This window comes from Colletotrichum chrysophilum (assembly GCF_026319265.1).
Source record: "Colletotrichum chrysophilum strain AFK26 chromosome Unknown scaffold_56, whole genome shotgun sequence".
In the NCBI taxonomy this organism is placed as follows: domain Eukaryota; kingdom Fungi; phylum Ascomycota; class Sordariomycetes; order Glomerellales; family Glomerellaceae; genus Colletotrichum; species Colletotrichum chrysophilum.
Genome location: NW_026517343.1, coordinates 148,740 through 172,993, shown reverse-complemented (window position 1 = coordinate 172,993; position 24,254 = coordinate 148,740). Strand labels below are relative to the sequence as shown.

Here is a 24,254-nt window from a genome sequence, read left to right as displayed (position 1 = left end):
ACGTCTGCATCTTCATGTTTCCTCTGGCCCCCACACACCGCCGCGCGCACCGGCAGCTGGGGTAGGCTGGTCCGCAGGCACAATGCCGAAGGTGAAATCGGACCCCCTAGAGGGCTAATTGCACACATCCGGCTAGTCGCCCGACGCCGAACGATCCGAATCCCTGGCGGAACCGGCTCCCAAGCACGAATTTTGTGAATTCTTGGCAGGGTCTGTGTCTTGGCATCTCTCAATGCCCTCATCTCTGGGCCGTTTTTGAGTTCGGCGCATCTGGGACATGGGGAGGCTTAGGAACCACTAGCACTGCCGACCTGCCACTTTTTGAGCTTGAATGATGATGATTGGCATGGATTTCCCGGTATCCCGTACGCCATGCCGCCGTACAAACTAGCTGCGCCCGTTGGGCTCTCCCTGTCAGACATGCCCAATCCTACCCCGCGGACATCGAGCGGACATCGCTTATTAGATGTTTGCCGCTCGCGGCTATTAGTAAAACATCTCCTTCGTCCAAGACTTGCATCGTGAAGCAGAATGCTCACCTAAACACTCTTTTTACAATACGGACTTGCGTGGAGGAAGGATTTCTCATGGACCGAGTCGGCGGGCACGACCTCACGATAATCTAATACCGATACCACTCAACACATCAGCTGTTCGACCATGTACAGCCGCAACCCAACTCTCGCACCATTACCGACTGTGCTCCAGCACGGACTCAGGGCCGTCACCGCCCTCGCCTTTCTCTCGCTTGTATCGTCGTTTGCTCTGTTCGTCTATCTCAGCGGGAGGTTGGTAGCCTGGTACTTCAGGTCGAATCCGAAGAATCCGCGGAGAGAGGCGGAGAACGGAACAAGGGGTGCTCTTCCCTGCGAGGTTGGCGCACAGTACTTCGGAACGGCGGACCAGGGAAGGAAAGCACCGAACCAGGCCCTCGTTCTTGTCATCAACGTTCTCTTTGCGGACGTGCTGCAAGCCTGCGCCTTCTTTCTGAACATCGTCTGGGTCATAGAGGACCGGATCACGGACGAGTCGCCGGCATGCTGGGCCCAAGGGTGGTTCATCTCGACGGGTGATCTGTCATCCCTCACGTTCCTGACGGCCATCGCTGTTCACACCTACATCACTCTCATTTTGGGGCGCAAAGTCCCGACAAAAGTTTTCTATGCTGTTATTTCCTTTTTATGGTTTGCCGTTTTGTTCTTGTCGGTTTTGGGCGTTATCATCACGAACAATGGAAAGGGGGTGGGTGGCTTCTACGTTCGTGATACTGCTTGGGTAAGTTACTTGTTCGTATCCCCGACAGCATAACCGTTGGCTAACGATGCACAAATAGTGTTGGATCAGTTCTGCATACGAGCCCATGCGTTTCTATCTTCATTATCTCTGGATGGTCATCCTGCAAGTTGTCGGAACTGTTTCCTGGGTTCTTGTTTTCGTGCACTTTTACCGAAGGGCAAAGGCACTCAAACTGTCGAAGAAGTCCGGCGAAGAAAGCAGCTCCAACAACAGCGTCCTCAGTCCTACGGGCGTTGCCCCGCGAACGTCCGAGGGCGTGAAGTCGGAAGTCCACAAGCGCGTCCTCTTCTTACTATACCCCCTGATTTTTCTCGTTTGTACGACGCCGTTGGCAATTGGCCGCATGATGGGAACCCGCGGTGTCAAACTCTCTCCGGAGTATCTTTGCTTCGCTGGAGCCATGATCACCTCCAATGGTTGGCTCGACGTCATTCTCTTCTCGACCACCCGACGAGCCATCCTCTTCCATACATCTCCTGACGACCAAAACCTTGGAATCGAAACATTCAACCTGACGCCTCTCGGTCAACAATTTGGACACAGGGTGTGGATCACGTCGGGATCTAAAAAGAAACAGAACGAAAGGAAGAATGGCGTATTCCGCAAGCCGTCGCGGTGTCCAAGACGGGGGTCTGCGGGGAGTCATGACCGGAGTGAGAGCATGACGTCGCTACATAAGCGTGATCTGGCGGGACTCAAGGGCATTCAGATGGAGACTGTCACTCGCGTCTTCGTGGAGGTCGAGTCACCATCTGAGGAGAACGGCTACCCTTCTCGTAGTCTAGCTTCGATGCCATCAGCCGAGAGTGTTGGTCCAAGAGTGCCTCAAAGCATGGATATCGTAAGATGAATATGTGAGGAGAAGGAGAAAGAAGACATATAAAAGCATTTAAAATGAAATTTCAAAGTTCTATGACTCTCAAGCCCCTTCATTAATGGCTAAGTACACCGGCCCGTTGCATGAAAGGCAGGCGCTAGTGACTACCGGCGTGACTCATTTGCCGAAACGCGTGGTCTTGATTACTTACTCATGTTGCTGGACTACATCAAGACTCAAATAACCCTGCAACTTACTTTCAATGATTTGAGAAAGGCTACCTCATCACAAAACCCTTTGAGAACAACTTCAAGCGGCAAACTATGACTTCAATCACAAAACCTGGCCATGATAGCCGTAGCGCTAACCTACCTTACCGTCAAACTCGGGCTCACCACGATGACCAGAATATCACAGTCTACCAAGCCTATAGTTCATCTATTGCAGCGGCTGCTGTCAGACTCAGCGACTGGATGCGTCGCCAAGCTTCAAGCTCACCAGAATGACCTGGATCAAGCCCAGCTGGACTTGGATGCTCTATCGTGCTGGATACTCTTACAAAGACCCTGGCCAAGAACGCATCCTGGCTTTGAAGATGCCACGCGAATACTTCATCGGACTCCTTCGAAAAGGAACGTTATCACACGCTGCAGTTGCGCAGGACGGTGAGAAGGTTCGGATCCAATGGGATCCAGAACGCACGGTGCGACTGGATAAGCTGCCATATCGAAGCATTCAAGTCGGAATCCCTGTGGGAATTTGCAAGTCTTGGGTCAAGGATGGAATCTTGGGGGTCGAAGATGTCACTGATCGTGCCAGGGAGTTGAAGAGAGTCTTGGACGAGAATCCGGAAATTTCGGATAGAGAGCTGGCCGAATTGGGATTGATGCCATCAGAGGAGGAGTTTGTTGTACCTGGCGATGTGCAAGAAATATTAGAGATGACGGCTCATGTTCATAAAGGCTGTGATAACTGAAGGGTCCTTCCGCAATGTTCAGTCAAGAATTGGGCAACACTTCGTCAATTTCATTGCTGTGCAACTGATGCGATTGGTCGTGCGGCATATCACGACGATAATGGTTGGCCATCATGATACTGCCAGGTATCATGATGGCACTACCGTTTGATCAAGATTTTCTGCTGTTGTTTGATAGCTTCAACACTATCATAATGCCAAATATCCAAAGATGATCCCGAAAATTGCCTGCTGGCGTTCCTACTGATCCGAGGAGAGAAAATCCTTCCCTGGGGGAGCTTTGTATCAGGTGGTAGCAGTCAGGCTACACAACAGGAGATAGTGATCCCGAAGCCCCACATCGGAATCTTTCCCTGTGCCCTTCATGTCAGACGGACGGGGCCTGAGGGGTCATGCTGCAGCTAGGTTGGATGACGTTGATCGCCGTAAGCAATGCTTTGTTGGGTTCGGCGAGGAGTCGGCAAGGTTTGCCACAGTGATTTCCACCCCTTTCTTCCATTTTAAATATTGTTTGCACCAGGAAGGTTAATAGCCGCAGTGCGTACCTTCGAATTCCAAGCGTAGGCGCCAACAACGGTTGGGGTTACTGAGAAAGAACAATACATGATTGATGGCACGAAAAGGAAGTCAGAAAGTAAGGACTGGGTGTTTGACGTGCAAGTAAGTATCGGCGGTCTTGTCATTCCATACGCTAAGAGTCGTACGCAGATTTCGAAAGATCAAATGTGATGAAAGAAAGCCAAACTGTCTGAGGTGCGCTACCAGTGGACGCCCATGTGGCGGGTATGCTGTGCCAAGGAACGAGCTTCGACGGCAACACCTCCAGCCTATCCACATGTTTCCAGATAACAGAATGCAAGTCGAGAACCGCACAATTCAGTTCTTCTCTGAGATGGTCGGACCGAACTTATCGGGGCCAACAGATCCGTACTTTTGGACGCATCTTGTGTTTCAATCAAGTATGTGCGAGCCGGCGGTCAGGCATTCCCTCATTGCGATCAGCTCACTCTACGAAGATATCAGCAAAGCCAGAACCAATGGGACTTCTTCGAAAGTCAAACCGCTTCATCTTAATAGTCTGGCCCTGATGCACTACAATGCGGCGATTAAGGAACTCATAAATATCACAGATCAGGGGCTGGTTCTGTTGATTTGTGTCCTCTTCATCTGCATTGAGTTGTTGCAGTTAGACAGAGACGCTGCTCTTCGACATTACCGACACGGAAACGCTATTCTTGATTTATTTGATCCGCAAGACACATCCTGGGTCTCCGAGTGGCTGAGGCCGCAATTCCACCGGCTACAGACCTTGCACCACTTCTTCGGCGATAGATCTGAGTTTCCTGGCCAGCATGACATGTTGAGAAAGACACCAGTCTTCTTCTCAACTCTTAAGGAAGCGGAAGAGACTATGGACAACGTTTTCAATCGTTCGTTTCAACTTGTGCGCCGTGGCGCTGGCTACCGCGTTGGCGGTCAGCAACTCGAGCAGCCTGGTCCAGATCTTCTGGAAGAGCAAAGAAGACTAAGCCATCTGCTCAATGTCTGGTACACCGTATTCAACAATCTTGAAGCGAAATCAACTTGTCAACCAATGTCTATCACGGCAGTTCAGCGCGCCTATTTGCTATCCAAATACAGGCTTTGCCGTATTTGGACGGCCATGGTTTTCAACCCTTCCGAGACGGACTACGACAAATACAAAGACGATTACCGACGAATGGTCGACGATCTAGGGCAAGCAGCCGATGAGCGCACCAGGAGCAGGAGCCGCAACAACTTTGAGTTCGAAATGGGATTCTTAGTTCCCATCTTCTTCGTGACTATCAAATGCCGATACCTTGATTTACGCGTTCAGGCATTGCATTACCTCAAGGTCCTTGCAGCGCCCCGGGAGGCCTTGTGGGAGAAAGACGGAATGTATGCCCTTGCGCGCCGAATCATCGAGATTGAACATGAGTTGTTTCTGAACACAGACGGGAAGCCATCAGGCACCCTCGGCTCGACATGCTGGGGACTGCCCCCGGATGAGAAGAGGGTTGTGCATGTTGTTACCGGGTGGACGGGAGAACGTTCGAAAGACTTTTGTGGGCATCAAGTACAAGGGCGTAACGTTGTCTTTGTCTTCAAGAGCCCTGATGATGGCGTTCTTTTCCGGCCCGACGTCCTTGGTGAAGAGCCTGTTCCTCTGCCAGCGTGGAGCCCAGAGGCAACGAAGAGAGAAGTGTTGGCACGAGGGGCTCGGGTTTAAAGAGATGCTGCTTACCACTGCTTTTAATACAATTCTTAGAGACAACGACTCTTGGGTACCGGCACAGGAACAGACTACTTGAACGTCATGCCCAGATCATTCGCCCCGGTTAGGAACGGGAGGTGTCCGGAGATTTGCTGCGTCTCCGAAAGCGGGGCCGGCCTGCCGGAGTTTAGTGCCTAATCCGTGGGTGCCTTACCTCCGGCTGGGCTCAATGAACGCCCGCTTTCATCGATGCAAGGATCCGGCTGGTTCTCGGCACGAATGCCATGCATGCGCACTGAGTCACTCACCGAACGCATGTTCCCAAGCAATGATGGGGATCTCCCCGTCCAGGCAGGTCGTTCCGGTGGAACTTGCGGCTGGCGAGCGGCCTTCCACCGGGCACTAGATGCTTTCAGCGCACTTCCACTCCGTGACTGAAATTTGAGGCTGCTGAACGGGTATTTGCATATGCGCGCCCGTAGTTTATGTCTGAGGTGTCATCGGCACCAACAAGCTTTAGATAGAAAGATAGTCCCGAAAATGGAATTTATAACCGCTCGAGATAACTCTATCGCGTCGGCAAAGTTTCTTTTAACCGAAGCCTGCGTCAGCTCTGAGGGGTCCAGAACTCAATCTTGAGGCTCCGGGGCGTTCCCCGAATGCATACATGCTACTACTGTGTAGCACCGCATCGAAGGGCACACCGCTTGACAACAAACACGTGTATAGGCCGACAGGCTATGGCCATTGTCTTCACGAGGAAAATTATTGTTCCATCATGTGGTTGCTGGGAGCTGCCCACCACGGAAAGAAATTGCCTGCAAAGTATCCGGGCGTTGTGAGACATTGCATTCAACCCTGCCACAGGGTCGGTCGGGTTGTGGGTCGCGTCAGCTAGTTGCAGCAGCCCGTGGATCTTGTTGGATTGCTAGTTTGAACTGCAGGCGATTCAGGGTTTTCTATCTGGTTCTATTTCACGGCTGATCTAACCCACTCTCATTAAGATGGATTCTCAATGACTGCCGGTGCGTGCTAGACGCGATGCTCGATCGTCCCGTGAACATCAGTTGCGCTGGAAACTCAACTGAACGCGCGATGACGTTAGTGGGAATAAAGCAGCTGGTCTTCGGAAATAGACGACCCCGAGCTCAACGGTTGTTGATGGATCGCATCTAGTTCCTCTTCTCATTGGCTGAGATCTCTGGAACGCCTACACCATTGAGTCATGGGGAGATCTGTCTGTCTTAACCCCGTGTCGTGCTTCCGACGGCTTCAGATGAAAGCACGAAATCGAGGGCTCGGAGCGGGATCGCCACCACGCTAAAAGAGCGGTCGAGACGGCGCTCCATGTCCCTTCAAGCCCTTTGCCCCCACCTGCGCAGAGGAATATGAATTCCGCCGACCAGATGCCATGGCAAAATGACCCTAGACCCTTTCTGTATTAATAATGGCTCTCGCTGACTGTCTTGAATGCACATGCAAGCTCCCGCCGGCTAGGCGGTGCACATTGTTGGGCTGTATGTCATCACCTGCAGTGTGCGTGGGGTTTTACCCCGAGATAAGGGTTGCATTTCGGCTCCATCGAATCTGTTGTTTGGTCAGACATCTGTTCCACGGAGCTTTCTGGGATGCACTTTTTTTTTCACAGGTTTCGTCCCCACCGCCATGCACAAACAACTGCTGCCCGACACGAGGGCACAACTGATGCCATCCCCTTTCTAGTAAGTCCGACAAACTCTTGACTTACGGGGAATATGAATTCCCCCAAAACACTCCGGTGGAGATGACAAATGATACTGCCGTGGAGCATATGCCGGCCGCGGGTACCCTAATGGCAACGGCGCCATCCCGTGTTAGTGCGAGAGTGGAGCAAACCTTGGTCTCATAGACTTACTTGACTTAACACACACTGCTCTCCTCGTCATCAGTTGTTGCATGTCGTTTTCATACTTTCTCGTTTCTTGGACCAGTTGCTTTGGCCCAACCATAATTCATCGACAGCTATCGAGTTCACTCAACTGTCGCAGCTTCTCTTTCAACTACCACATAGACAAAATTGATACACTTCTTTGCGCTAGATACCCTTCCTTGTTTTGTTCTCCTACCATAGACTTTCGGCAGCATGACCGGTCCATTGAGGCCCGAGGAAGACGGCCGCTGGGGTGAGAATGCGGCCGGAGAGATCTCCATTAACGCCGCGCTCGATGAGTTCCACGGCCTCGAGAAGGAGCTTTCGACATTACAACACCATCACTCCACGGCCGCACACCATTCACAACCCAAAACCCACGAACGCGATGCAGGGGGTGAGAGCGACTCAACCATCGCGCCAACCGAGTCCGGCGAGAACTCGTTCGACCTCCCGGACTTTCTCAGGCGGGGGATCATGGACATGCGCACGCCAACAGGAGGGCCAACGAAAAAGCTCGGAGTTTCGTTCAAGAACTTGACGGTAAAGGGAATCGAGTCATCAACCAAGCAAGCCGTCACGTTCCCTCGGGATCTTCTCAATACGTTTGGTCCCGACTTCTATCACTTCATCACCGGCTTCTTCCCGAAACTCAGAATTCACAAAGAGCCTACCGTCGACCTCATTCGGAACATGACTGGGACAGTGAGACACGGCGAGATCATGCTGGTTCTGGGTCGACCGGGTTCTGGATGTTCGACCTTTCTCAAGGCCATCGCCAATCACCGAGATGAGTACGCCAAGGTCGACGGAGAGGTGTACTACGGCGCGATACCGGCTGAGGATCAGCTGCGACTTTTTAGAGGAGAGGTGGTCTACTGCGAGGAAGATGACCGGCACTTTCCCTCGCTCACAGTATGGCAGACGCTTTGGTTCGCGCTGAAGAACAAGACCAGGAAGAGGGAACAGTGGACTATTCCCATAATTCTCGACTCGCTTCTCCAAATGTTTGGTATTGATCACACCAAGAACACGCTTGTTGGCGACGAGCACATTCGAGGTGAGTCCCTTTTGATGCACCACGGCTAGGGGCATTTCTGACGACCTCTAGGTGTTTCTGGAGGAGAACGCAAGCGTGTAAGTCTGGCAGAAACTCTGGCCACAAGAGCTTCAGTCGTCTGCTGGGATAACTCCACCCGCGGCCTTGACGCCAGCACAGCTCTCAGCTTCGCCAAGTCACTCCGAGTCTACACAGATGTCAGTGGCCGCACGACACTAGTCACACTCTACCAGGCAGGCGAGTCTATCTATGAATTGATGGACAAGGTGCTCGTGATAGACGACGGACGTATGCTATTTCAAGGCCCAGCCAACGAGGCGAAGAAGTATTTCGAGGACTTGGGATACTTGTGTCCCCCAAGACAGTCAGTGTAACCGATAATGACTGCTGAGAATCAGGAGCTAACTCTTGCATCTCAACAGGACCACCGCAGACTTCTTGACCTCCATCGCCGACAAGAACGCCCGTCATTTCCAGTCCGGACGCGAGGAATCAGCCCCAAAGACACCTGAAGAGCTTGAACAAGCTTTTCGACAGAGCGAGCACTACCAACGACTACTTCAAGACGTTGACGATTACGAGCGGGACAGCAAGTCTACGAACAGCGAGAAACATCGCATCTTCGAGGAAACGGTCAAAGAAGGTGAGATTGCTATTTTCAAATTGGATCATGCATGGATGACTGACACAAGACACAGCCAAGAGCAAGACTGTTGTCGGGGACTCGGTTTACACTGTGTCGTTCTTGAAGCAGGTGGCTGCATGCACGAAGCGACAAGCCTGGCTGCTCTGGGGCGACCGAAACTCCTTCTACACCAAACTTGTCATCATAATTGCCAACGCTCTCATCGTATCATCTTTGTTCTACGGCGCCGGACAAGACACCTCGTCGGTCTTTGCCCGCGGCGGTGTCGTCTTCTTCTCAATTGCCTTCATCGGATGGCTCCAGTTCGCTGAACTCCTACCCGCGGTCTCAGGACGTACCACGATCGAGCGACAGCGAGTCTTCGCCTTCTACCGACCATCAGCCGTCGTCATCGCAAGGATGCTCCTCGACTTCCCTCTCATCTTGATCATGACACTACTCTTCAGTATCCCTGTTTACTTCCTCGCCCAATTCGACATCGATGCGGCCAAGTTTTGGATTTACACGTTGCTGGTGTACACAGCAACTTTCTGTCTCACGACAATGTACCGCATGTTTGCATCCCTATCATCCACGGTCGATGATGCCGTCCGATTCGTCGGAGTTGGTATGTACACGATGTCATTCCCGTTCCCAAAGGTCGATGCTAACCGCACTTTCAGTTCTCAACATCATGTTCATCTTTACTGGCTACGTGATTCCGAAACCGGCTCTTGTTAATGATGCCATTTGGTTTGGCTGGATCTACTACATCAATCCGGTAGCGTACGGATTTGAAGCACTCCAGACCAACGAGTTCTTCGGCCGAGAGCTGCAGTGCAGCGAGTCTCAGCTTGTCCCTCGAGGACCTGGCTCAGATCCCAACTATCAAGGATGCAGTCTTCCCGGCTCAATTCTTGGTAGCACTGTTGTCAGTGGTCCGGCATACATGCAAGCCTCATTCGAATAGTTAGTCTCACCCTCTCTACCCAGAATCGAATGACGTTCAGCTCACTGACCACTACCAGTTCGAGGTCCAACCTCTGGCGCAACTTCGGCATTATGCTGGCTTTCACCGTCTTCTATCTTGCGATTACAGTCGTTGCCGTAGATACGATCAGATTCAAGGGCTCCGGTGCGCAGTCACTCATCTTCGCAAAACGGCCAGACACCAAGTCGAAGGAGGAGAAGAAGAAGAGCAACATGGCGGAGGAGACCTTTGAGCCGATTGGTGACGGAAAGAGCGTCTTCACGTTCAAGAACATCAACTACACAGTCCCCTACGGCAATGGTGAGCTTCAGCTTCTCAATGGTGTTTGCGGATACGCCCGTCCGGGAAAGATGATTGCGCTCATGGGAAGTTCCGGTGCTGGCAAGACGACTCTTCTCAACACGATCGCACAAAGACAGAAAGTCGGTGTTGTTTCTGGCGAGATGCTGATCAACGGCTCGCCTCTCCGAGCCGAGTTCCAGCGGGGCACGGGTTTCTGCGAGCAAAGAGATATTCACGAGGGCACGGCAACCATTCGAGAGGCACTGGAGTTCTCAGCTCTCCTCCGACAAGAACGTACCATCCCGCGAGCTGAGAAGATTGCCTACGTAGATCGCATCATCCACCTTCTTGAGTTGAGCGAGTTGGAAGACGCGCTGATATCTTCGTTAACCGTGGAACAGAGGAAGAGAGTGACGATTGGAGTTGAGCTTGCTGCCAAGCCCAGCCTTCTTCTGTTCTTGGATGAGCCAACCAGTGGTTTGGACAGTCAGTCCGCCTACTCTATCGTCCGCTTCCTGAGAAAGCTTTGCGATGCAGGTCAAGCGATTATCTGCACCATCCATCAGCCATCCTCAGACCTCATTGAGCAGTTTGACATGATTCTTGCTCTCAACCGCGGCGGCAACACCTTCTATTTCGGACCGGTCGGCACCAACGGCTCCGTCGTGGTCGACTACTTCGCGCAACGAGGCTTCCCTTGCCCTCCCAGCAGAAACGTCGCGGAGTTCATTCTGGAAACGGCCTCGAGACCATCGGTAAAAGATGGCAAGCGCGTTGACTGGAATGAGGAATGGCTCAACTCGAGTGAGCACAAGGCCATTGTAACGGAAATTGACGAAATCACGGCTGCAAGACAAGGCCCTTCGACGACATTGTCGGCGCCGACCGAATTTGCTTCATCCACAATGTACCAATGCCTCCTGCTTACCAAGCGCATGTTCGTCCAACATTGGAGAGAGCCTCAGTACATGTACAGCAGAGTCTTCGTGCATACCGTTATGGGCATCTTCAACGGATTCGTGAGTCATCTTCGTCGAGTTGAATACTGGTACCAAATGCTAACGTGACGTCTAGACTTTTTGGATGCTGGGTAATGATATCGCAAGCATGCAGAATCGCATGTTTTCCGCCATCATTCTCATCTTTTTTGTGCCCCCAACAGTCGTGAACTCGGTTGTCCTGAAGTTCTTTCAGAACAGAGACCTCTGGGAAGACCGCGAGTTGCCGAGTCGCACATATGGTTGGGTTGCTTTCTGCACAGCGAATGTTGTCTGCGAGATTCCTATGGCCATTGCCTCCGCTACGATCTACTGGCTTCTGTGGTACTTCCCAGTTGGCTTCCCAGCAACTGCTTCCATCTCAGGGTACACTTATCTCATGGTCCTCGTCTGGTCACTGTTCCAGTCTAGCTGGGGACAATGGATCTCGGCTTTCGGGCCGTCGTACTCGACGGTGTCTAACGTGAGTTTGTCCTTCAGCTAGCCACGGCGCGTTTGACTAACAATGCACCAGATTCTGCCCTTCTTTTTCGTGATGGTTGCCCTCTTCAACGGTATCCTAGTACCATACGACTCCATTCCAGAGTTTTGGCGGTACTGGATGTACTACATCGTAAGTCTCTCCAGTTCAATTTCACGAGTAAGCCGAATTCTGACCCATCATCTAGAACCCGACGACCTGGTTCACTCGCGGTGTTCTCTCCGCCGTACTTCCCCCGGCCGTCGTTCAGTGCGCCTCTGCGGAATTCGCACGCTTTAACCCGCCGCCTGGGTTAACCTGTGCCGAGTATGCGAACAACTTTGTGACGCAAGTTTCTGGCACCGGATACCTTGAGAACCCCAATGCGACTTCCAACTGCGGCTACTGCCCCTACAACAACGGTGGAGAGTACATGAGAACACTCAACGTCTTCCTGACCGACAAGTGGCCCTCATTCGGCATCTTGATTGCGTTCGCGGTGGCCAATTGGGCTTTGGTTTACTTCTTCGTGTACACGGTTAGAATTCGCGGGTGGACTTTTGGGGTGTCTACCGTGGCTAAAGTACTGTCGGGCATTGTTGAGAAGTTCAGGGGCGGGAAACAGAAGGAAGCGGAGCACGTTTGATTGCGTCTCCATTGCTTGTTAAGCGGGACGGAGTCGGCTCCTGTCAACAAATCACACCGAGCGGGGCTCAGCCCCGTTACTCCCCTTGGTGTAGTTGGTTCATCACGTATGGTATATCCACATCCATCGAAAGGTCTCTAGTTCGATTCTGGAAGGGGAGAGCCTCTCTTTTTCACATTTTGCTGCACTCCTGATTCCATTCACTGTGATGTTATGGCCCAAGCCGGGCACGCATTGAGCCCACGGCACCCCCGTCACAACTGCGCGAATGAGCTTAGACACTTCACGAGAAACCTAAAAGACGCCGCTGATTTCATCTTTTTGTAACGTCTTCACCTCGACGTCTGTCTCTATACTAGGTTTGATTCGAACATTGACGAAATAGAGTTTCCTCCCGGGCCAATCTACTCGCAATCTTTGCTAGCCACATTGTCTGTCTCATTGGGCGGAATGTCGATCGCGCATTTCCCATTCGCATTGCATTTCCCCTGTCGCTGGAGGTTGGAGACGCTGCCAGTGCATGGCTGACCTTCCTTGCTCGCTAGGGCATTGCCCCCATTACCTCTAGCAGGTGCTGTGTCGCGCTTTAGTCAGTAATTTCTCTTGACATGACCAGTCTGCAACTGCTGGATGCTCCTTACAGGCAATAGTCTGGCTGGCCATCATGGCAACGAGAAGAGTGACGATGGAAGAGAACTGCATATTGACCAAGACTTCGTGATGAACGTGTTATACCAGATAACAGTTGAGTAATACAAAACTTTGTTTTTAAGGTTGTCGTAAAGAAGCTTAGATTAAAGTTGCTGGTCTTAGACTCCCGAGTCCAAGTGGGAGCCGGCGTTCTCTTAAATGGCAATGGAGTAAGTAGTAACTAGTTGAGTTCAAAGCTGTCAACTACGGTGACGGGCAAGATTAATCTTGCGCGTCCATCTTCAGATGACGTTTTGACAGTTTCTGATGCACCCCAACTCCAGTTCTGGGTTTCGAATTCACGTCCGAAATGTTGATCTGTTTTGATCGGACCCAAGCCTAGTCCGAATGTCCGACTATGCTGCAACTTGCCGCCACAGCAGCAAGCTTCAGACTAGACTCTCAGCGCCTAGTTTGTTAGTCAGAATCTTTCAATAGACCGAGTCAGTGTTTCATGAGACATGTCACGGAAAATGGAGTGTTATAAGAGTAGTCTAATATGGTAGCATGCTAAAACAGCATTGGTTGGAATGACCATCGCCAGGCCCGTGCAAGTCACTAGACCTGACGTCGCTTATGGGAGTTGTCTCGTGAGCATGTGTCAACGTGCAATTAGTATTGCCTGGGGAAAGCATTAAGCCTCATGTTTCATGTGGTACATAACAACCAATCACTCGGGAACAATTAACGCAGTGACACGACGTCTACACATGGCTTTAGTCGGTAGACTTGATGCATTCATTATGTAGAAGCCCTATCAAATTGCACCGATGGTATAATGCCCGTCACAATCAACTTCAATGTAGTGTTGCGGGCCGATAGTCTGAAGACGACTCTCGAACGCGTCTTGAAGTTTGGAGCCTGAATAATCGCTCTCGAACGGAATAATGGATACTCCTACCCTCTTGTATGTTCCGCGGTCAGCTGTTCGCAACAGGATTAGGCCGCGCTCTGTAGGTCTTTCTACGTCTTTTCCTGTAGCAAAATGCAGCAAAAAGAATTCATCCGATCTAAGCTTTCGAGCGGTGTCCCAACACATGACTATAGATCTGCCGCTGTGAAAGTAGAAGTCGAGGAATTCCCCAAACACGGCCTGGCGTGTCGCTTGGATCCAGTACCGTATCAACTTGTTGACCTCAGAATCCGCTCCCCCCTGTCCACTGGGGATGGATTGGTCCAATTATTACTAGCAGAACTACTTCCCCACTACCGACCTACCAAAGCCTTGTATACAGGGGTTTAGCGGATTCTGAGGTCAACAAGTTGATACGGTAAGTACCTTGCTGTATAAATCGGCGAACCTTGCAGACCGGTCTGTGAATACGAAGGCGAAAAAACTTTGTGTTGTGAAACGGATTCGGTAATTTTCATTTCGTGTTGATACTGATGATCTTAGTAGCCGCCGAAAGTATGGAGAAGTCAGGAGTCGCAATGGGGGTCATTATAGATGCCCATGCCCATGAAGGCGCTTGCGTCCTCTCAAGACCAATCTCATCTGCTTCATAGCCGCTCTTGGACATCGATTCTTCAGTCCAGATTAGCGACAGAGGTAGATCATCAGCCCACATGCCGGCCAGATATTGCGATGGAGGTATGTCCATTGCCGAGCAGAAACTCTTTGCCATCGTCGATATCGCCAGGAGATAATCATCATCATCAGCGAAAGTCAGAGAAGTACGAGAGTACATCATTATAAGATGATACCATCGCGATTTCATCTTCACCAATTCGTATCCTTCTGGTCTGATACCTATGGTCTTGTCGAAGCCTTCGAGCTGGAGATTTGATAGCCCTATAGGCAGGGTATCTGATACTTCAATCGACCAGCACTCCCAGATGACCTGTTCTTTGGTGAAATGAACAATGCGTGGTGCCAGTGTTGTTTCTTGGAAACACCCAGCCCCGTCGATTTAGCGGCCCCTCCCACGGACGAAGCAGCCATTTCTCGTAGAATACTAGAAGCAGCATGCTTTTTTCCGTTGATAAGACATTGACAGTCGCAATACAAGGGTTTGTTCGTAGGACGGCTCGAACAAACGTCAAGCCTTGATAAACGTCTCCTTCTGTGCCCGAGATGTTCAGATTTGAGTTGGCTGGTACCCTGTATTGCATGTCTAGAAAGAGTGGCTTCTTCGCAATGCAGAAGATGAATAGAAAAGCCTTCTGTGAGCGTAGAAGACGTTACCCTAGTGAGCAGCATGCATGGAGGATTTCCCCATATATGACGGAGAGGAGCCTGTAAAGTACTTCTGAAACCCTGGGTCCGCATCATCAATCTGCAAAGATGTCATGCTGGGTTCTGGAGACTTCGAGTATCAGGCGCTTGCCGTCTGTAAGTGGTTCAGCAAGGTGAGGTATATCTGCAAGTAGCAGCACGCATATATGGCAGCCATGTGAGTTCACATTGGCTCGAAGGCGCGACTGGTACGCCTCATCAAATGCAGTCGACAATTCTATCTGGCTGGACGATGAAAGAAGGCTGGCTGCATGCTGAAGAAGACTCCACTGTCGCAGTCGTCACACGTGGAGTGAAGCTGCGGATGTGACATGTCAGTATGCAAAAGGGAGGGCAACGGTGGTTCAAAGAACATCAGGAACAAGTTTAATGCCGCACCAAGTGAACTCGAAGGATGAACTGAAATTATGCAATATGCCCGCGTTGCAGGACGACGTGGTCCGGATTGGTTGAGAATGGTTCGGCAAAGGTTCGCCAAGAGTAAGCTCTTGCGCCTACTTAGGTTACCCGTAAACCAAGTACCCCGGCAGCGTAATGCTGTTCTTCGCCATCATACACATGGGCATGTCAGCAGGTATGACATGGAACTTTGGTTTTTCTCCTGCATATGCTGTAACTGTCACGTTCTACACGATCGACCTTGATTAAGGTGACCCAGGTTGACTACGGAGATCGTCGTCCCGTTTGATAACGCTTCCATGTTAAGAATCACCGTAGATGCAAAACTAAGACAAAAATAAACGTGATCCGAGTATGACAGGACTCGAACCTGCAACCACGGCCAACTTGGTAGTTGGAATACCGGAAGACCGCACGCTAGCCATTGCGCCACATACCCGAAGGTGGATCGATTGTCGATGTTCGCAGTTGTTGTTCAAAACAGCTGCTCCACTGTTGGTGATGGAGACCAGTATCCGGTCTTCGGCGTGGGGCTGTCGCGCGACGCTGGCATTGGTAGCTTTCATGTCGCCATATGTTAAGTATGCTTTGGATCAATCACTTTCAGGTGGATTCAAAGCCTGAGGCAAATCTGCTTGGTGAAGTAAAGCCAACTTATTGTGTGCTATGTGAAAAAGAATTGAAAGAACCGGTTATCGCTATGTCTAATGCCCCTTACCCCAAAGTTTAACGCCGTTCGCTTTTGGTCGTCCGTTGATTTTGACCAAGCCATGCAGTCTGCTCATCCAAGCGGCCGTAGTGCGCATCTACAACCTCCTGCTTCAAATAATCCAATCGGTGTCCACAACGTGTCCACTTCACATCATGTGGTGTCGCCGAGTCGTCACAGCATCCTCCCCAGCAGTCCCCGATACGGTCAATGAGCGACTGGAATGGCGCGCTCTCGCTGCGTCGGCTGCGGTCGATGATGTTCAGCATGGTCGGGATCGCGACCTCGTGGAACAAATCCGCGCAACCGTAAACGTAAGAAAGGAAGATAAAGTCGGCGAAAAAGCGGCGGGGGATGTAGTAAATATCCGACCAGCCTACGCAGAACTCATGCTCTACGACGTCGTATCCGCGGTTCATTCGAATAATCTCGCCGTTGACGGTGACGGCCTTCTCGTTCCACTTGTGGTACCATCCCCACCATTGAGGAAACTTCTGCCAGTCGTTCATGCACATGTACCTGGGCCCATCACCCTCAAACTGACGCGTGTTATGCGAAGTCGGGTACCAGATGGACTGCCGATTCTCGTCGACCCAGCCCATGGGATCGATCCAGGAGTCGAAATGGAAGTACATCAACCCCTCGATATCCGGTTGCTCGTCCAATATGAGCTTCATCGTATGCGCAACTTGCATATAAATCGTCTCGTGACGGTCGTATTGCGAATGCGTGAGGTTGTGATAGGTCTTCGGCTTGTCCTCCATGACTTCCGGCATGGAAATGTGGACAGTGTGGAAGAAAGGCTTGTACTTCATGATCAGAGGCACACGCTCCATGCGCTTCGCGTTCCAGCGAACCATTGCCAGAGTGTTGCTAAAAGGCGAGGCGGTAAGGTTGCCTTCGCCAGCTTGAATTTGGAAAGGTTCCTTCTTGTCCGTGAAAGGCCGAATTATGTTAGCCGGCGGTGTCAAGCAGTGGCCATCGGTGTCGTCCCTCATGACAAGTCGATACTCGGGCGTGTGCGGGGGCTCGGCGATGGTTGCGAAGGGTACGATGCCAGCGCCGATGACGCTAGCCAACGTCAGGAGGCTAAACTTCAGCTTCTAGTATAATGTAAGCAAACTTGTCAACACGATATAACTCTGTATCAAAAAGCTTACCTTTGATGTGCCTAAAGAGTAAGCTGGGGCTCGATCCTCAGTAGGCGTCGGCGCACTGTAGTCTTTCAGGGGGCTGAATTTCAGGTAGGCCAGCGAGGCAATGAGTATGAGCGCGGTGCCTGAGATGATGAAGTAGCTGTATCTGACGGGCGTGTAGCTCATTGAAGCCAACAGTAGGATAATCGTGGTGGCGTCGTTAGTGAACCATCTGGCCCAGGAGTCGATGTCTAGTACACTGAGGTTAGCAAAGAAGCGCGGTACACAAAGGTCTGACCAAAAGGCAACTCACGTTTAGAGGCAACAGTAGAGATCAGACCTAGCAGCGTCATCATGATGACAACTGAAATGCCTCTGTTGTTGTAACCGTCGAAGAAGCCCGGCTCCATCACATTGGCGTAGCGTACAAGCGCATGCGCGAACAGGTTGAAAACAACACCAAAGGCGCCCAGGATCATGTTAGATGCATTGGAACCGAGCTCGGTATTCTTGAGCAACTTCTCTCCGTAGATGTCAGACAAGGAGCTGAAGGCGGACTGTGCTACGAAGGCGAAATAGAGGTGCAACTGATATGTCGAGGCTCTCGTGCGATGTTGCGGGTAGAATTGGGAGAGGACCAAGCCAGAGGTCTGTAATTGTCAGTAGGTCTCATGCCGAGAGATAACAAAACCACATACCTGGATCAGAAATGCCATCCACCTCGTCTTGGGTCCTCTCAAGCCAAAGGCTGGTGTCGCGAAGAGAGCGGCGCCAATCGCGATGCCGCTCTTCATCAGCTGCACAGTTCCCGGGTCGGCCACTAGATAGTTGAGAAACAGCTGGTTGGCAGAGATTTCGCGTTAGCTTTCTTCATGCGCAACAACTGCACGGTTGGTCGAGCTCTTCCAATCATACCAAGTTGCTGGCAATCATCTGCAGAAGCGCGATCCTCGCAAAAGCAAATCTGATCTCCGCACCCGCATCTCCCCAGACGAAGCGCCACAGCGCCCTTGCACTTCCAATCTTTTCATGCGCTGAAACTTTCTCGATGTTGTATTCGAGCGACGACCGTCCGCTGTCATAGTTGTCGAGATCCAACTCTTCCGATTCGCCGAGCGAAGAATACTCGGTACCATTCGCCGTTCGTCTGCGCACTTCGCGCTTGAATAGGATCGTCGAAATTAGAAACCTCAGGAACTCGGAAATTGTCAACGCAGACGTCGGAGAGAAGTTGAATTGCCCTCGTTCGCGGGCGTCGAAGATGTTTGCTGCCGAGCCGGCTTGGAAGAGGACGAGCCCGAGCGCTGTGAGACACGGGACGAGCCCGGAGCCGGAACCGGTGAACGCCAGCGCCCGGCGCAAAGTCGACCGGACCGCCATAGCGCAGGGCGAAGAAAGATGCGAAATACGGCGCGGTGGGTGTTTCTCGGATGACCGTCGCTTCTCGATCTCGCGGAAGGGTCTATTTGCGCGGGCGAGGGATCATGCTTTCGTAGAATCGATCCAAGTCGAGTCGCCGGCACAGAAAGGAAAAGGACAGACCGCTTGGCAGCAACCTACGAGTCGCGGCGGGGGGGATCAGCATGTAAAAGAGACCCCGGCTTCACGGTTCGTACGGGCACTTGAGGTGGCATGTAAAACCGGGGACTGGCAGGGAATCAAGCTCTGGCAGGGCGATGGTTCTGCAAGGGCCAGCGAGAGAATTGTTAAGAATAACTCGCGACGGTGGGGGGTGAAGATGCGCTTGTCAGGGGTAGACAGCGGCTGTTTTGCAGGACATCAAGGAACCTTCCATTGCGACGCGGATCCTCTCTGTTAACAGATTGATTAGGGTCGCAGTGCGTCAGTTCGCATGATCCCTGAGAGACCTTCTGAAAAGGCGCCGCCAAGTGGACCGAAAAGCTATGGTTGTCTCCGTTTAAGCAAACCTTCTCCTGTGGGCTGCCGAAGAACTCGGCAAGTCCTGTTCGCCCACTATCAGGGCAAATGAGGATGGATCGTCGGTAACTCTGGCAGAGGACATGGCCAGTAATATTCAACACCGCTATGAAGCGTTGTAGGGCGCAAAGGTAAGATAGGATAGAAGAAAGATTTCTCCCAAAGAACGTTGGCGCGCCGCGCGTCCTGTAACATGTTCTCCAAATCGAACAATGCGGAGAAGCTTCACTGACTGTGCTGCATGGCATGGTCGATGGTGGCCTTTTCCCTCCCATCTTGAGACTGAAGAGGCACGTGTTGGACCTTAGCATGAGTCGCAACGGGTGCCGCGGGATGGCACTTCAAGGGCACAGCCTGCGCCAGAAAAAGTGAGATGCGCAACCGAAATGTTAGCCTGCTCTCAGCGGACGCATCCAATTGGCCTGTCTTATCATTGAAGACTAGGGCCTGGATACGCAGTACCAATTTGGGCTCGTTTGAGGGGGCTCCATGTTCAGCACGGTTCAGTATGGCGTAGCCGTGACGGAATGTAGCGCTGAAAGAGCGACCCGTTGAAGAGCGGAAAAGTAGGGCTACAGACTTTCAGTCAGGAAAGCACCGCTGGTCCGTTCGCTGCCTTGGGCTGAACTCTTGCTGATGGCAGGGCGGCAAGAAGCGATGACTCCAGAGGAACTCCGCCCTCTTCATCTCAAAATCTGGGATCAGTTGTTCGTCGCACTGCGCTTATGGATGGACTTTGGTAGCTTGGCGGCGGCTGTAAATTGCTGAGCCTCTCCATATTCATCGGGCGGATTGCGAACCTTGGCTCATCACATGAGAGACGGGCGCATGTTCCTGTGCCTCTGCCCCGCATAAACCCATGCTCTCCCTATTCCATGAAGACATGCGTAACGATGCGTTCCTGCAGCCTGTTAAAAAATAGGAAGCTTGGTGTTCTCACGGCACGATCTGACTGTTGAGGTAGATGAAGGTAAGTTGTAGATTTGACCGCAGTTAGCAGATCACGCTTGGGAGTCCGGTGCGTGCTGGATTGCTGAGTCGTGGTCGCGTCTGCACGTATCCGTAGCTCGGATTAGTAGCGCAAGCAAAAGTCCCATTTCTCGCCCTCTATTCTGCCCCCATCTCCGCTCAGTGAGCACTGTAATTACATGATCACTACAATGCCCCCAAAATGATGCCAAGAGCTTTGCCGCTGCCAGACATGACAGAGGCCGGCCAGACGGACCCCCTGCGTTACCACTGCAATGAAACCAACAACGCTCAGTCAAGGCCGACAGCAGCGCAGCCTTCACACCCACACAATGAAGCCACATCTGCTCTTGCGACATGCGCCCGATCACGCTGTCTGTCGACCGACAATTGCGCCTTCTGGCCCCTGCCAGACACCACGGTGCATCAGACCCCCACAAGCCGACACAATTCGAAGCGAAACTTTCCAGCTCTAGTACCGCAGGTCGGTCCAGATAATTGACTTCCACTTATATTTCGGTGTTCGCCGTTCCACTTGATCGGCGGGTAAGTTTTCCATTTTCATTTGCGTCGTCATTTTCATCTTTACAGCACTTCGATTCAGCTGAGTTCTGTTTCTCAGCTGCCGGAACTAGTACAGGAGCTGAGATGAACTCGCCTCATATTAGTTCTGGTTGCTCCCACGACGGCAATTGAGTGATCATCAAATGAACATGGTCGATGAAGAAGCACCGCAGTAGTTACAGTAATTCCATGCCCATGAAACCAGGGTCAAATGGAATGCAACACTATTCAGCCCGAGAAGAGGTCTATCCATCGGTCCGTACCGAGATAGGCCCACTCTGCCCCAGAATGCCACTATTTCCACTGCGAACGGCTAATGGTCAGTAGCCGACGTGAACTGTGAAGACGGACTTCGCGGGATATGAATGACCGTCTCGTTCCCGCCACGTCGCGATACTATAGCACGTAAGACATTATGAATGTTTATCAATCGTAGTCGAAATGATGAGGCTTCACATGCTAGTGGAGGCGGCCACGTCTTCTGCAGCGCGCCAAGAGGTCTTTGAGGCAAATCATTGAGCGAGCCGGAACATCTTCAAGGAGCATGAACCTGATGAAAGCACTAGCCCGGAGATGTATCCGGGTCACTGGCTGCTTCAATTTCAAAGACCAAAAGATCAGATAAACTTTATCATGTGTTGGTCCCGACCTTGGGCGCGGTTTTCAGTGCCAATACTGACTCTACGCCTCTTACTCATCGATGTTGTTCCGTTCACGACGATCGGAACATGCCAAAAAGATACCACAAGCTCCGTCTTGGCTATTTCAAGTTCGTGAGCATCCAGATTCAGTGGGGTCTCACCACAGTCTGAGGCCTTATGCGGAGCAATAATGTCCGCCTGATCTCGCCATCTCATTACCCAACGAGGGGTGGTCGGCTTCAATTGCCATAGGGCTGCGTCTTTGATTTAAACTTCAGCGTCAGCCCCAGGCTAGAAGCTATATGAAACCATGCAACAAACCGAAGCGAGAGCGGGACGAGAGCATTCGCTCTAACATCTGATCATAGGAACTCTCTCGCAGATTGTGACGCAGACTCGGTGTCTGAGCGCAGTTTTACTTCCGACGCTTGATGCCCGGCAGCCATCTCGAATGCACCTAGAACAAAATCAGTGGCTGCCAACTACTGTCCAGTCTGACCAGCGTTGCATCGAGAAACCGTTGGAAGTTAGATCGGAGAAACCAAATGAAATCTATGCACATCATGTAAAATGTCTGCGTGTTATCATTTGTTAGAGCCTCCTGGACGAGATGTCTTGGCAGTAAAGGGACAAACAAGAAACATTGAATGGCTTTAGGCTACCTGGGACGCTTCGTCCATTGCAGTGTTTCATAGGCCAAGGGCATTTTGGTGATCTAAACTCCGAAGAACTGACTCACCTAGCCAACACATCCTTGCTGATTCCTCAAAGGCATCTGGTGAAGAAGGCAGTCTTTTCAACCAACACAGTCAATCAGCTCATAATAGAGTTCATTCATCAGATAACCTCTTCACACCATCGGCTACTTCCCGAGGCATGACACCTTGCCTCATGGTCTGGACTTCCGTGGAAGTGGCCAAGTCGAGTTCTATCGCCGACATGCGTCCTCTCTGGATGAAATATCCCGACAGCGGCCTCCCCGGCTCCTTGCCATCGAGTGTCTTTCTCAGCACCCAGGACTACGCTTCCCGCTCACCCGCCTCACCGGGCACAAACAACCCGCCTCCTTCCCGTAGCCGTGCGCCGCAAGATGAACCTTAATGAAGCGCGCGAGTTCCAGGCGGTGGCACCGGCTCTCGGGGATATCATACTGTGTCCAGGACGACCTGGGTCAACCTCTTTTGATATCTGGGAGGATGTCGCTGCCTCTGTGCGTCGGATGTTTCCTACTTTATCCTAGAGCCATCTTGGCTACTTCACTCATTTCACGACTTGACGCCCGCAGTCGACTCGCGTTGGCGCCGGGGTTGAAAGGCTTCACTCGATGCGATAGCGATGGCTCAGATCGAGACGCGGGGGCCACTGATCGGAGGAATAACGTGGTTTCTTTGCTTCTTTTGCGGCGCCTTTCTAGCTTTGCGTATATACGCAAAGTTGAGTCGTCATCAGAAGCTGTGGTGGGATGATTGGATCCTGATATTCTCATGGGTAAAGTTACCGATACACCAGTCTGGTTAAAACACCTTGAGCTAACTTGATATGTAGACATGTCTCCTCGTCGAGTCCATCATCACCCAATTGGGGATTAATCTCGGTTTCGGCCGCCACTTTTACGATGTCAATCCCCAGACGAATCTCCTCACGATAGCGATGTACACCTCCATCGGCGCCTCGATATCATGTTTTGCCTCGACGGGCAGCAAAGTTGGATTCGGTGTAACGTTACTGCGCCTTACAAGCGGATGGTTTAGGGGCTTCGTTTGGTTTGCCGTGGTCACTCTGACACTTGTGATGTTGCCAAGTGCAACTCTCACTTGGCTGAAGTGTACGCCCGTACAGAAGAACTTCAACAGACAGATGGAGGGCACGTGTTGGGACGAATCAATCACCCTCAACTACGGGATCTTCAACGCCGCATGGTGCGCTGCTATGGACTTCTTGTTGGCTCTGGTTCCTTGGAAGCTCATCTGGGGAATGCGCATGCGCAAGCATGAGAAGCTTGGTATCTGTGTCGCTATGAGTCTTGGATGGCTGTAAGTCCATTCTTGTGCTGGCTAAATCATTGAAACTGGAAGCTGACATAGCCTTCAATAGGTCTGGTGTCTGTGCCATCACAAAAGGTGTCTATCTTGTCCAACTCGAACAAGGGGACTTTTTCTGTACATTTCACACTTCCGACTAGTGGGCTTTTAGTGTCAGTTATTGACTATTTCTCAGTTAACGGTATGGACGTTACGATTTGGACAGCCGTCGAGACAGCAACCGCCATTGTTGCTAGTTCAATACCAGTCCTGCGAGTATTCTTCAGAGAAAAGGCATCAACTCTTGGATACGAAAAGAGTAACAATGAGAATTCGAACGATGTCGTACTGAACACATACCACACCAGAGTCGTCGACTTGTCAGTCGCAACCGACAATTCGAAGCCGCCGGATGAAATTTCAAAAGAACTAAAAGCGGACGAAACCCGGAGAAATACTATTCTCCCGGAGATCAGGGAGTTTGAGCCACTATATGACGAAATTATGAGAGAGAAATGCTTCGATGTCGAAAGCCAAAACGGAAGTCGAAAAGACGAAATCACAGAAAAGAACGACATGTCGGCTTTGGAAGTCCAAGCCCATGATAATTGGAAACAGGAGTGAAGGCATTGAAACACATGGTCTCAGTGACCGG

The 24,254-nt window shown here is 51.5% G+C and overlaps 3 protein-coding genes and 1 non-coding gene across 4 annotated transcripts; 2 read left to right on the top strand and 2 right to left on the bottom strand.

The window, feature by feature from the left end:
- Positions 1 to 660: 660 nt before the first annotated feature.
- COL26b_007125 (uncharacterized protein) lies at positions 661 to 2,146 on the top strand (the record flags this gene model as incomplete). Its single annotated transcript, XM_053179927.1, has 2 exons — positions 661 to 1,275; positions 1,334 to 2,146. The coding sequence occupies 2 exons, from the start codon at positions 661 to 663 to the stop codon at positions 2,144 to 2,146; spliced, it is 1,428 nt and encodes a 475-aa protein (XP_053036135.1).
- Positions 2,147 to 7,447: 5,301 nt separating this feature from the next.
- Positions 7,448 to 12,296, top strand: COL26b_007124 (uncharacterized protein; the record flags this gene model as incomplete). Its single annotated transcript, XM_053179926.1, has 9 exons — positions 7,448 to 8,294; positions 8,346 to 8,658; positions 8,717 to 8,937; positions 8,993 to 9,547; positions 9,603 to 9,888; positions 9,948 to 11,211; positions 11,267 to 11,653; positions 11,705 to 11,803; positions 11,859 to 12,296. The coding sequence occupies 9 exons, from the start codon at positions 7,448 to 7,450 to the stop codon at positions 12,294 to 12,296; spliced, it is 4,410 nt and encodes a 1,469-aa protein (XP_053036134.1).
- A 3,674-nt stretch (positions 12,297 to 15,970) lies between these two features.
- On the bottom strand, positions 15,971 to 16,060 carry COL26b_007123. The gene has a single exon. It is a non-coding gene; the product is annotated as a tRNA-Arg (tRNA).
- Positions 16,061 to 16,347: 287 nt separating this feature from the next.
- On the bottom strand, positions 16,348 to 18,846 carry COL26b_007122 (uncharacterized protein; the record flags this gene model as incomplete). The annotated part of the gene is made up of 5 exons (XM_053179925.1): positions 16,348 to 17,433; positions 17,491 to 17,717; positions 17,780 to 18,116; positions 18,165 to 18,305; positions 18,382 to 18,846. The coding sequence occupies 5 exons, from the start codon at positions 18,844 to 18,846 to the stop codon at positions 16,348 to 16,350; spliced, it is 2,256 nt and encodes a 751-aa protein (XP_053036133.1).
- Between the last annotated feature and the right edge of the window lie 5,408 nt (positions 18,847 to 24,254).